General features: G+C 40.8%; 2 protein-coding genes across 3 annotated transcripts; one reads left to right on the top strand and one right to left on the bottom strand.

The window, feature by feature from the left end:
• Positions 1–327: 327 nt before the first annotated feature.
• elapor1 (endosome-lysosome associated apoptosis and autophagy regulator 1) lies at positions 328–11,298 on the bottom strand. The gene is made up of 22 exons (XM_026153271.2): positions 11,165–11,298; positions 9,516–9,636; positions 9,217–9,397; positions 8,946–9,093; positions 8,778–8,858; positions 8,577–8,682; positions 8,336–8,485; positions 8,074–8,162; positions 7,735–7,912; positions 7,381–7,509; positions 6,700–6,790; positions 6,500–6,605; positions 6,273–6,404; positions 4,669–4,932; positions 3,626–3,802; positions 3,389–3,539; positions 2,908–3,001; positions 2,636–2,737; positions 2,321–2,447; positions 1,617–1,795; positions 1,328–1,493; positions 328–1,244 (listed from the first exon to the last, which is right to left on the bottom strand). Exons 1-22 carry the CDS (start codon positions 11,249–11,251, stop codon positions 1,113–1,115), a joined length of 2,991 nt encoding a protein of 996 aa, XP_026009056.2. The 5' UTR covers positions 11,252–11,298; the 3' UTR covers positions 328–1,112.
• cfap276 (cilia and flagella associated protein 276) lies at positions 11,196–13,799 on the top strand. 2 transcript variants are annotated; one of them, XM_080294272.1, is made up of 5 exons: positions 11,196–11,316; positions 13,009–13,122; positions 13,206–13,321; positions 13,400–13,494; positions 13,670–13,799. In XM_080294272.1, exons 1-4 carry the CDS (start codon positions 11,278–11,280, stop codon positions 13,485–13,487), a joined length of 357 nt encoding a protein of 118 aa, XP_080150398.1. In that variant the 5' UTR covers positions 11,196–11,277; the 3' UTR covers positions 13,488–13,494; positions 13,670–13,799. The 2 variants fall into 2 exon arrangements, with proteins under 2 accessions (XP_080150398.1, XP_026009060.1); XM_026153275.2 differs by lacking the exon at positions 11,196–11,316 and adding an exon at positions 11,335–11,625.

A 13,799-nucleotide genomic window follows, 5' to 3' on the forward strand; every position in this document is an offset into this window, starting at 1 on the left:
GAGGTCACGTCCTGGTGAGAGACTTTTAATGTAGAAAATGCATTTACTTTACAGTAAAGCATAATCGTATGTTGTTAGACAGCAGAAAATGTTAAACTTTGGCAAATATAACTCACTCAACAGATATAAATTTACAACTGAACAAGATGTCAAAAAAAAAACAAGTATAAAAGAGGAGAAAAGATATACACGGTCACGTGTACACAGGTTCTAAATAAATTTGGATCCTACAACGTCATGAAAACACCCTGGGCTTTAAAAATACACTATATCCCCCAAACGGATGCTAATATTGTATTTCAACTGAGAAACAACACTACATAAAAATATAGCAATGACCATTTTATTTATGTAGAACATTTCATTACATGTAAACTCAATACGCTTAACATAAAAGGTCTACTATGCCTTAAGGTATTAAAAACAACAAAACAAACTTTGCAAAGAACTAAAATAACACACACACAGTTACCAGGTGTAAACTTGGAAGAAATAAAAAGATATTGAGTCTCTTGGTGAATGTTGAAATAATTGTAAAAGACATCAGTAGGCAGCTTGTTCCACAGAATAGGACCACAAGAAATGAAAGCTTGGATCTAATTCTGGGAAAAAATCTCCCCCTGATGGTCTGAGACAGCTAATCGGGTTGTAGACATTGAGCAAGTGCTTCATAAACTGATAGAAGGATTTTAAAGGTGACTCTGTGTTGAACTGAGAGCCATTGAAATGGATTAATATGTTCAAATTTCCATCTATGTGTAAGGTGAAGTTGTTCTACTGATAATTTGGACAATCCAACAAATAGAGCATTACAGTAGTCTAACAGTAGCTGTACTGAAAGTATGGACCAATTTCTCAGTCAGATTGAGATATACATTTTTTGTGAGATTTGGGGGGGGGGGGGGGGGGTGATAATTACGAACAAATTCTCAGTCTTTACATTTTCGGACCAATAACAAATATTTCGGTCTCTGTTTAGATCTAAAACCTTTCAAGACATCCTCAAAAGTATGTCTCTACATTCTCTTCAGTAATGCAAATATCTCATTAACTAACATCCATCAACAGTCTAACTTTTTCTGACAGAAAAAGCCGCTCTGTAGCTAAAACGTCTACATCTGAACACTTCCTCTGTGCCTTGGTAGAGTGATCTGCTCAATTTCATCATCAGAGTCTTCCTCTACTAGTCGCTGGCGTGAAGATGATGACTTAAGGGGAACCGAGTCGAATCCGTCAGATGTTCTCTGGAAACATATTGATGGCAACATGAAGCAAGGTAAGTCAGCTCAAGTAGCTCAATGTGAACGGGAATGAGGGGGTTACTGACCTCGCGTGAGAAAGACTTAATTTTGGTGAAAAAGGATTTCTTGGTGAGGTCCATGAGGTCGTCCTCTGCATCCTCTCCCTCCATTATTGCACAGCTGTCTGCGGTGGGCAGCTCGCACTCCCTACCCCCAGAGGTCATCATCAGCCTGGAGTATTTATACTGCAGCCTGCAGATGGGAGACAACAGGAACAGCACCTTGTTCTCTGTTTTGTCTTTGATGTATTTAACGGTTTGGATGTGCCAGCTGTTCTATAAACACTACAGGAAGTATAGAGTGTGATAGTCTCACTTGCGTGTCTTTTTCCAAAAATAACAGATGAGACTGATGAGCAACACAGCAGCAACGGCTCCAGTGGAAACACCAAACTTGAGCCAGAAATCCAGAGTCACGCAAGCGCTGACTTTTTGTGCAGGCAGCGGCTGTCCTCCGTAACACTGCACAGGCTGCTGCCACACATAGGTGGTTCTCTGAAACACACATACGAGCATTTAGTCCAACTTTCCTCCCTCGTCTGTCTTGAGAATTATGCTTTCTGGTGGAGAGATCTGATAAGCAGAGTGCTATCAGGCTCATATTGTTCAGTTAGCTACAGGCAGCAGGAGATTAGCATTTAGTGAAAACTAGACTTTTGATGAATGAGCTTGAGATATGGTAAGCAGTATGCTAACTGGACACACTGGAAGAGTGAGCTTAAACTGAGTGCTATCAGTCTTCTCATCTTACCTGCTGGAAATTGTAATTCACATTATGCTGAACTGACATTTAATCTCCATAAAAGATGCTTGTGCTTCACTTTAAATCACAAGGAAAAGTGCACTTTATCTCTTATCTTAATCATTGTCTAAATATTTTTTCTGTAATCCAATGCAACAAAAAATATTTTTTTCTAATTATATCTTTCCATAAAACAACATGAAATGTGGAAAGATGTGATGATGGATCTGACGCAGAGGAGGATTTTTGGCAGTATGTCTGCAGGTATGGAGCATTACCTGTATTCCCTGGATGCAAGCACTGACGATTTCTCTGTAGTGGTTTTTAGTGCAGAGTGGACACGCATGCTGGCTCTGCCACAGAAAGTGGAAAGTGCAACCATCGCATGTCCCCTCTGAACAGTTACTGTGGAGGAAAAGAAAGTAAGACAGACGGTCAGAGGCTTTAAAAACAATCTAAGGGGAGTCACTCTGTCTGCAGCTCTGAATGTGACAACTATTAGTGCAAAAAAAACGGCTGCTGTTTGTCAACAAAGCAGTCGCTAGTCGACTCTAGACAGGTCGAAGGTCGAGCTCGGTTTTTGTTTACAGCACCTTGGCAGCATGATGCGATTTTTAGCGGTCACTGTGGGATCGCATCTCATCCTGACTGTAGCTGACCGGCCTTGTTGACAAGACTGAGTTGCGTCACTGGACCTGGAAACATCAAAAGCACACGCCAAGTGAGAAATTTTAAAGTGCTCTTGATTTTCTGTTACATTTTAATTTCTAAAAGATGATCAAAGCTTCTTTTTTTTAATGAATATTTACTACTGAACCATCTACATGGATCAACAAAATGAATGAATAGCTGTGAGCTCACTTACTTGTAATAGAATAGAACATCTGGCAGGCCCAATGCTGCAGCGAACATCCACTGTGGAGAAGAGATGTTACCAAGTGTCGTCTCAGTGGTTACACCTTTGGAATTGGAATACATGTGCCATTATGATATATTAGATATACAAAGTAAAGTATATTTGATACAATTATGGCCTTACACTCCAGCAGAGTAAACACTCCACTGTTCAAAAATAGTAGCTGAAACACTTCTAGTAGCATCCTTAGGGTTATTAATTTATTAATTAATTTTTAAAAAGACCTGTGCTAATCCTGAAAGCAAATGTCCAGAAATTGCTTTTCTGGAGCACCAATGACCTTGAACACTGAGGAGCAGGAGAAATGCAAATCCTCACAGCCAGCTTAATTATTATCTGAACACACTTTTCAATAAATGATTAACAAACTCCTGCAAGTGTCTCATTGTATTTACAGCAAAAACCAAAAACCTATTCATTCAGTTCATACCAATGAGTGAGTCACCAATAAGGAAAGGCTGTGAGGACACAAGGCTCTGACTCCTGATGTCAGAGGGAACCACAGTGGACTGACAGACATAACCTTTGACCTCTCTCCCACTCTCTGTTACGTTATCCACACAGGAAGCTGGCATTCGGCCCTGTGAGAGAAACACAGCAAGGTTAAAATGCACGTCAAACGCAGTTCTGCAAAAAAGAAACGTCACTTGGACGGTTGCCTTCTCACCTCTGTCCCACACAGGCCCAGATTAAAGCGATGGAAGTACCGCAGGCCTTTGCTGGTGAAGCGGGGGCTGCTATGGACGCTGGTGACGTTGGCCAAAGGAGAGAAATCGTAGTGCAGCAGTGCTCCTTTGCTTGTGCGCAAATCCAGTATGCAGTCACTGAGACAAGCTGTATAGGCCTGAAGGACGAGGTGAGCGTGTCAGCACACATCATACACTGAGAGAAACACCTCACGTTCTGTCTGTGGGAAAGCCAACTATTATAGCTGGCATGTATATGGCAGAGACATATGATTTCCTTTGCTACTTTAGAGCCAAGTATTTCACATTTAATACTTCGTTTTTCTGTTTCTGACCCTTCTGTATCATCAGTGTGATTTTTTTCCCTTTGAAAAATCGAAATAAATTTGCACAAAACATTTTTTAAGGAATAATTTCCCAAAAAATGCCAGATCTAGCAAATATTATACAAATTAAAATTCATATATGCAAATGAACATTTAATTTCATTTAAAAAAAGTAGAATTTTCAAGCAATTATTTAATGGTTCGGGCTTTAAAGAGTTAAGGAATCACTGTCTTTTGAGGATTTGTTTTCTTGAGTGAAATTCTTTACATATTTACAAATTAACAATAAACTAATTTTCTTTAATGGTAGTGAATAAAGAGCGTCTTGGATAGTTTACAGAAGCTCAACAGACATGAAATCACAGAATAAACAGAAAAATCACTTTCCACAATAAAAGATGTCAATGTTTTGGGTCTTGTGGATTTCAGACAGTAAAGTGATTGATTTGTTTGAGCATGTGGGATTAATTTGTGTAGTTTTATTGTGAGATATACCAAAAGAAATGGAAAAAAGAAAAGACAGCCTGTTTTATAGTTTCTTTCCTCATTCATGCCCCAAATTACATTACGTTTTTCTCTGTAATGGTTTTAAATCCCTCTGCACGCTGCAATTCCACAAAAAAAAGGAATACTAAAAAATGTAAAATGTGCACCTGGACACATTCATGTGCTGCTTTCGGAAAGAGTTTTTTCTACACCTTGTTTGTCGTTGTGTTTGGCCCACACCGAATACAAGCAGCTTCCCCAACTGGCTGATCAGTCCTAATGAAGGTGTTTGGCGGGCACTTCTGACACGCTCCTGTCCCGTTGACCATGTAGTGTCCCGGTGGGCAGAGAACACAGGCAGACCCGGCCTTAACAGACGTCAGAGCACAGCGGCGACACTTCGTGGCCACGCCTCCGATGGCGTTGGTGATGACGATGGAGTAGATCTTTGCAACATCTGCGCTGTAGTTCCTCTCCTGAGGGAATAGAAATACAAATGTGCCCTGCTTAACAGGAATGCAGTTTATCATTTAGCTCTATTTTATAGTCAGTATAAAACGGAGAGAAGGAACAGAGAGAACAAAGGTCATTTAGACTGAAGTGAACGCACAGCTCCAGACTGCCATCTAGAGACTCGGTACAAAGTTCTCAACAAATCAACCACAACCAACATGACACTGCAGCAGGTGGTCACAGCAAATTCCAGTTAGGATTAAAAACATGGACAGACAGTTGCAAACATATTATTTGCAGTATTTATTGCTTTGTGTTCTTGCCCTCCTGTCAAATCTCTCTGCAGGTAAATTTAAACCTTGAATATTGCTGCACTTTTAAAAGCTGACACGTTGTTTTTATGGCTGAAGGTTTGGTGTGCGTGCAAGCGAGAGGTTGAGAAGAAGAAAGATGGGGAGTAGAGGAAGCAGTAGTAGTAGAAGAGGAGGAATAAAAGAAGATAATTAAGTACGATCCAGTTCTGAAGCATTCCCCAAACAGAAGACCGTAAAAACTCCAACATCTTAATTATACATTAATATGATGCTCTTATTTTATTCATCTAAATGTGAATAATTGAACTGATAACCATGAAGTGCATTAGTGACTTTATTGTATTCTGATTTTATTTATTCATTTACTCCACATTAAAAGGAATAACTTAAAAAGTCCAGTTGACTGAGGGAGAGATGGATGACTGAAGATAATAATGACTGTCAAACATACAGCCCGGGGACCAGAAATGGCCCCGCCAAAGAGTCCAATGCGGCCCACTGGATGGTGTTAGAATATTAAAAAAGAAAAAATAATTTTTTAAGTTTCTCTGTATTTAGGTCAGTTTTACAGAAGTACAGTTTACTGACAAAGAAATCTCTCAGAGCCGAGCATAAAACATGTAAACAGGTGAGTAAGAAAGAAATAAACCATAACAGTGAAGTTCCTGTTTCTACCCTTTTTTATTTTATTTCGTTTTATTTTTAAAAACAGTGGGTCCAGATTTTTTCCTGTATTAAAAAGCACATTCTCTGTAAATTAACAGTAAATTTCTGTTTTTAACTACAGTGCAAAGAGTACTTTAGTCATTTATTTTTTAAAGCATATGCCCAAAAAGCCATGCTGGCGTTATCAGGCAGTGCTGTAGTTTCACTGGTCCACCCAACTTAATATGAAATTACCCACTGTGTGGATCTCAATATAAAATGAGTTTGACACCCCTGGTCTAAATAGGGAGTCTGGAAAAAATTTACTTTTGAAGCTGAAATATGAATTTGCTAAGAAGGAAATAAATCAACCTGAGTAGGTGGGATGCGTGTCTGTATCTCACCGTGCCATCTGTTCGCTTAAACGTCCAGGTGAAGCTGACGGTGCTGTTGCTCTGGATCAAGTAGGAGTATGACTGCTTGTGGTTTCTGCCATTCCAACGCTCCACCACATCATTGTTCCACTGATTGTATCCCTACAGAAACAAAAGCACATTCATTCATTTATTCATGTGCACATTATACATCCTGAAGGAGTCATGCTACAAAAATGTTGGGACACCATCCTCACCGCCAGGAAGTAAAGTTTACAGTCAGCTGTACAAATGGTCTCAAAGACGAAGGTGATGCGAGATAGCTCACTCCTCTCAGCGTCTTTGACCATGGACTGAGGCAACCTGTGAAAACCAGCGGCGTTTTATTAGACGTCTTTAACAACTCAAGCTCAAATTTGAAGAGAAACTTTTATGTTTAGTTCTTGTTTGACTTCACCTGTATCCAGGGACACTGAGCGTGAGCATTAAATAGTCTGTGTCCTGGTCCCCGGGGGTGGTGTAGATATACTCTCCAGCCACCTCCCACGCTGCCATTACAAAAGATAAAAGCTGTAAGATACATTTTATCCCAACAGCAACGTACACATGCAAACATACTGTGGATAATTTTTGAAACCAAAGCAAACTAGTTTAATTTTTAAATGAATTCCTCTAACCTACTTACAACTAAGGATCTATTACACAATTCACTTCAACCATTACATACGCTTCTGAAGCTGATGTGCAGGTTTAATTCTTGGCCTTGGAAAGTTTGCAAACTAGCAAATTATTATCTGTGCCTCAGGCTGTTTAATCGCTTTGCTATCTTTCTACTTTGAGAAGTTCTTCACCACAAGTTAATGATTATGTCTATTCACCCATAGTAAGAGATCATCAGTACATCATGAAAAGGTCAGCCATTTGTCACAGGGTTAAATCACAGAAACAGACAACTATTCACACATCTTTAGACTACAGGAGGAAACCAGAATACTGAACTAAGCCAATGCAGACAGGAGGACAACATGCGCACTCTACACAGAAAGGCCTCAGACTGGATTCAAACCCCATTCTTGCTGTGTTAACCAATGCACCACCATGCCACCTACACCTCATTCTCTAATATTAAGGTTCTCACCAGTACGCCGGTTAGAGTCACTGAACACTTGATTGTAGACGGTGCTCTTCATGTTGGCTGGCATCGTGTTCCACCATTTGTACTCAAAGCCCACCACCGGTTCTGTGCCAGCAGGGCACTCGGTGCAAACTGAGCAATCAGTGGAAAATCACATCAGGATATTAGGTCATTAGTGTCAACAATATTAGACATACCACCTTAAATCTTATGACATTTCCTCTCATGCTGTCTAAAAATGTAACTAACTATTAACATGATTGCCTTCTTTTTTTAATATCACACGATCAAGGCCAAAATAAAACTATAAGGCCGACATCAGTAAAACACAGTAAAAAGGAGCGGAGTGGCTCTAACCTGTGCCATTAGAGAAGGATCCGCTGGGACAGGGCTCACAGGTGGAGGAGTTGGAGACAAAGAAACCCGGGTTGCATGGCGGACAGGTTTGCTTCTCCCCTGACGCGGGAAGCTTCAGTGCTCCTTCGACAGTCTCACTGCAGATCTTAGGCTCGATCCATTTGTACATGAGCTGAGTCTGAGACACACACCAATACACAAAAAGAAGAGGCAGCAGTGGCAGCGTTACAGCTCAATCAGATCATTTATGTTAAATGAAGCCTAACATTTACACCAGTGCGATTTTTAAAGAAAAACCTCCACTGAGCCAGCAGGAGCTCTACTTCCACGTATCATTACCTTTCCCTCAGAGTCACAGGGGGTGTGGGTGTAGAAGTAGTCACTGCTTGTACATGCAGGTCTCGGTTTGCAGCTCGCTGAACCGACGACTGGAAATGTTTTTGGATGAGGAAAAACGCACAGCACACATTTAAGTCCAGAGAAAAGATTAACTTGACCACTAAGCAGTAACTGCTGCATTTGCATGTGTGTGGAACGTAGCAGTTGTAAGTCTGTAAGAACGCTTTACTCCACCTGGACAGAGATAAGCAAACGGGCATACCTGCGTATTTATCTTCCTCGCATTCATGGCAAGTAGTGGCACCTTTATTGGAGTAGGTATCAGCGGGGCAGGGGGTACAACGTGCGGACCCTGGGTTTGCACTGTGGGTGCCGGGTTTACAGTGGAAACACTCTGATGTGTAGGCCACCCCTGGAGAAAACCAAAAAAAGTTAATCATTAACAGAAACAACGTGTTGGTGGGAAAAGGGAAAAGTTTAGGCCTGCTGCACTCCTATCTTACCTGATATCTGAATGTTTCTCAGCAGCACAGGTTTGACAGCACTGCCCTGCAGGGAGTATGCTATAGTTCGCCAGTACAACACATTGTTGCCCTTATTTAGTTCGACCTGTACAGAGACAGAGTGGGGCATTCATTTATTCAAAAATTCCCCAGGGCTGGCCTTGAGTGCACTGAAGTGCTAAAACTGCTTCCTGGACAAACCGTGTATTTGCTCCAGCTGCTCTCTGAGATCCGCATCCACCGGCTGTTAGAGTCTGTCGACTGACACTGGTCATTCTGAACCTGCAGGAAGACGAGAACATTTCACCAAATACTCACACCGAAAGGTGATCTGTGTCAGCTGAAGCAGCAGTCATTTACAATCCTTACAAAGAACTCAAAGTAGATGCTGGTGTCAGGATAGAAATATTCAAAGGACAGACTTCCAGGCTGTTTCAGGTTCACGGCGTAGGACAGCGTCGCAGTGCATTCATCTGTGTTTGAGGCTATGTAGTCACCCTTTGGTGTCCAGGTTGAGCTGCAAAAACATCAGCAAGCAGCAACAGTTTAAAAAGGTTTTGAAAATTGATACAGAGGGCCTCAATCAATCAGATAAATCTTGACAGGAGGAGGGAGGGGGCTTGGTACTGTGAATACTAACTTGGAGCAATCCGTTTGGTCATTCCCCTCATTCGTTATCACGCCGTGAGTGACAAAACCAGTCGGCAGGCTGTCCCACTCGTCAAAGGCCACGCTGGTGCCCAGAGAGTAGGTGCCCGCAGCACATTTCTGACACTGCTGTGACTGCATATCAAGATACTCCCCCTCATTACAAGAGAACGCTTAAAGGAGACAAACCACATGCTGAGAATGGAGATGTGCACCTGACAGTGAGCGTATCTGTTGTGCAGATTGAAGACTTGGAGAAAATGCCTGAAATAAAAGTAGGTTACTGCTTACTGCACTGAGTCCCTTTGACAGGATCTGGGAGGCCCGTGCATATGTCGGCTTTGTTGGGAACTGCAACTCTCCATCTCGACCCGAGGACGTCACACTCTGTGTACTCAAAGTGATAATCTGACTGCAGGGATGAAACACAGGTGTGAGTTTCACACAGTTGGACATAAAAGCACACAATGGATAACTTGCACAGCCGGAAGTGGGAATAATAACTGTAAATTTAAAAAAAAATATGCAAATGTAAATAAGGATTATTTTGCAGTTTATCTGCCCATTTTGATTCCTCACATGTTCAGCATGTAAATTCCTCACACACAGGAACACTAAACTCATTGTTGCACCCTTGTTTTAAAAAAAACAAGAATTCCAGGTTGCCTTATACTTCAGGAATCTTTTCGCCAAACCAGGACAGCCTCTTTTACAAATAAAAGCGGAGGCTAATATTTGCCCAGGAGCCCGTCTCAACTGTTATTTTAATCACGCTTATCAAGGATACTGCTGCTTCTCTGCAGCCTTAAGGGTTTACTCAGCTGAGAGGAGAGATGCTGATTCGACCGGTCCCTTTGTAAACATTTAATTTAAGTGTTCTCGAAGAACTTTGAAGACAACAAAAGCTCTCAGTCGAATGACAAACACAGTCCCACCCATAATGAGGTAAATTGGGAGGAGACAAAACATTTAAGTTAACCTCACTGAAACAAGGCATGAACACACAGCAGGCACAGAGCGTAAACTGGAGATTTGGTCACTGGTCAATAAAAGGATGTGATATTCCAAGGAAGGTCATCTGCCACGCCAATCTACACCCACACAGCTTCATGGGATTAATAGTTAACAGAAACACAGCAGCAGCTGCACTCCTCCATCCTTGTGTTTTTGAATTAGAGCTGCAACATTAGCTGTGCTAGGGTATCAAGTGAATGCAGGTCCTGGGTGGGAGGATTTGATGTAAAAATGCATCGAACTGGAGATGTGCTGTAGCTTAATTGCCCTCTTTAAACAAACACAGGGAAACCAGGGCAACGGGACATTATGACCGCTGTGCCACATGGTGAAATAAACTGGGCTGAAAACAAGAGTCACAGAGGGGAAAGGAGCACCTAGCAGGACTGCTTTCTGAAACTGAAATAAAAGCCTAGAGGTCCATATGGTGCAAAGTGTGCTGATCAAAAGGAGTGGTTTGAGTATTATCTCAAGCTACTCCTGTTATGCAAACTGACCACAGATATGGAGGCTGTAAGAGAGCGAGCAGGCTGTGTAGTATGTGGGACCTCTAGTAAAACAAGTGCAGGAGTACTTTAAACACTTGAAGGGGAAACATATGTTCAATCTCACAAACTGCTCAAACAAACTGCTGTTTGTGCTCATTTTAGTGTTTGCTTTTAGTTTAAAGAGTGATTCAGCATTTCACTTGAACATGTGTTACATCAAACATATGTGTGTTTTCTAGACCAACCTTTCAACCTTTCATATATTTGAAAGTCTGAAGCACACAGCACATGTACCAGCATCTGTCTGCACCCCCAGAACTAGAGTGAATTATAAATACAGCTGGTTTGTCGCAGCACACGCATGAAATAAATCCCTTGGTGATTTAGAAATGACTGAAATCACAAAAACGAATAAATAAATAATATGAATCGCCTCACCTCTTTGCACATGGGCAGATCCGCGGAGGTTTGCAGAAAAAGCAGCCACAGCAGGCAGTGGCTCAGGTGTGTCAGGCCGGGCTGCATGGTCACCTGCTGTCGGTGCTGAAGTGATGGAGACGAAGGAGAAGAGGTCTGACCTGCGCCCTCAGGTGCTGGAGGCGCGGCTTCCCTCTCACACTCTGGGATGTGATTGGCTTGGTGTTTTTACTCTGAGTCCGAGTTACCTTTTAACGATCACCGTTTTCCTGTGAAAGGTTTAACCGGAAGTTTGCTGTTGCTGAGAAACCGGGTTGTAAACGTCTTGCTTTAGCTAGAGTCGTTTAAAGGCCGCAAAAAGAAAAAATCAAACAAAGTAATCTGGACCAGTGTTTGTAGATCTAAATATGTCAAACCGGGATCCTTTCCCCTCTCCGAGGGTAGAAAACGACCTCACTCTCTGCATCTACAGGCCGCAGCAGGTGCGTTAGCTTTAATTACTATAACTTTATCTCCTAAAGAAACCTCCGGGAGGCGTTATTGATGCTTTGTGTTCAACAAGTTATACCAAAATATACTTTTTACACTAGTAGCACTTTATTATTAAGAGTGTACTATGTTTTGCTTTGTTTTTTGTTTTGTTTTTTATGAAATTAGGGTGTAATTTACTTGTAAAAGGGCAACACTTTTTTTTTTGGAAAGAAGTAACAAGTTATACTGTGAGTAATTTTAAGAAGTGAGTAAGTACCGAGTATTTTAGCCGAGAAACTAACGATATTTCCAAATTTTGCATGATAAATATGGTGTAAAAAGAAGAAAGAAAGTAATTACATATTATTAAGTGTACATGATGTTTTTGATTTCACAAAAACTATACTGAAATTTTACTTTACACTGGGGGAATTACACCCTTAGTTGCAGGCTGTATTACAAGGTCTTACTTTTTAATAAGAATACCATCTGGGCCTTATAAATATAAGTATAAATGTATACATAAATATTCTAACACATTATATTTTTGTTCTTTACTTCCAGTGTTCTGACACCTGTAAGTTTCCTATTTTCTTAGTCTAAAGGACTCTGTTCCACAAAGCTTTTTGGTCTGTTTTGAAAAACTGGGATGCTACAACTAGTGTTTTCTTTTGGACCTAATTGTTTTCATGAGAAGGTCACATTTACTCCTCAAATCTCTGTTTACATCTCACACATAGATTTTTTAGTACTAACATAAAATATTTAATTTCAACATCAGAATTGTAGTATCTATTTATCTATTTTTTTTTTTAAAACTGAAATGAACAGAAGTACAGAGCCAGAGGAGCAAATAAATATCTTGTTGTCTGGATTGGAGCAGATTATTTGGCTCCTTTGTTACTTTTATTGTCATTTTAAAATATTAATGACATGTGTTGTTTTTTTTTTAACTTACCGGGGAACACGGTGGCACGGAGTGACTCACACAGTCCTAGTATTCCCCTGCTGAAATTATGTATAACCACTGCTTAACAGTGTGATAAATAATTAAGGACTGAAAAGTAGATTTGGACACGGGTACCTAATCCTTATAATGTCACTTGATATGTAGGTAACTGATAAATGAAGTAAATTAAATCTAGGTATGCAGTATTTAAAAATACACGGTAAAACATTTCAAAGCATGTTACCTAGTGCACTTAGTTATTGTTATCTAATGAAGTTATTAAAAAAATTAACTTAAACAAATAAGAATTATAAAAACCATTTGTAAGATTTCATTCTACGTGGATGTCGTTCTATGCTTAAAAATGTAAATAAGTTTGAAATTTGGAATCTATGCATATTGTTTCTTTGGAAATTTGGAATTAGTCTTATTTCTTATCCTGCAGAAAAAAACATACAATAAACCAACTCACATCGCCCAGACTGAGGAACCTTGGAGTCGCCTCCACGACACAGCCACTGTGTCCAGCACCCAGCGGAGTATTTTGAACTGTACACAGGTATGTCGTCAGCATTCACTTATGAAACCACAGAAAGGCTGAAGTATCTCTACTTTGAACGACTGATCTGTACTCAACCACAGACTCCAAACGACAGCCTCGACCTTCAGCTAAACGCGGTCTACGATCACCACAAGAACTGCTTCTGGAGCAAGAACCAGATTTTGTACCAGAAGGAGACTGTCTCTGAAGACCACAGGCGGGTGTTTGTGATGTTTTGGCAGTGGTGCATCAGGTAGTTCAACTGTGTTAAGATTATTTGTATGTACTTTTACAGGAAAGAGGCAAACTTAGAGATGGAGGAAGCAGAAAATGGAATCACAGTGTGGGTCGACAAACAGAGGCGCTCTATTCGCATCAGCTGACACACAGGTAAAGCTTGGTTAAATCAATCACAATGAACTGCAAATGTTTCATCAGCTCAGAGAAACCTAATACTTCTAAAACTGCAACTCCAACCCTAATCCACTGACCCTGGGAGGAGTGTCTTTGTCTGGAGTCAGGTGTGTCCAAATACAAACACAATGCACTTATCTTTGCTTCACAGGCGTCTTCAGACAGGGGCTGCTCTACAAAGCACAAGAACTTCAGCTCCGCATGAAGCTTCAAGAGCTAACATCTCTAACAACTGCTGACCTCGGCCCTGAAAATAAACGAGTTCTTTCAATGCTTCTTTA

Source organism: Astatotilapia calliptera, chromosome 20 (assembly GCF_964374335.1).
Source record: "Astatotilapia calliptera chromosome 20, fAstCal68.1, whole genome shotgun sequence".
In the NCBI taxonomy this organism is placed as follows: Eukaryota; Metazoa; Chordata; class Actinopteri; order Cichliformes; family Cichlidae; genus Astatotilapia; species Astatotilapia calliptera.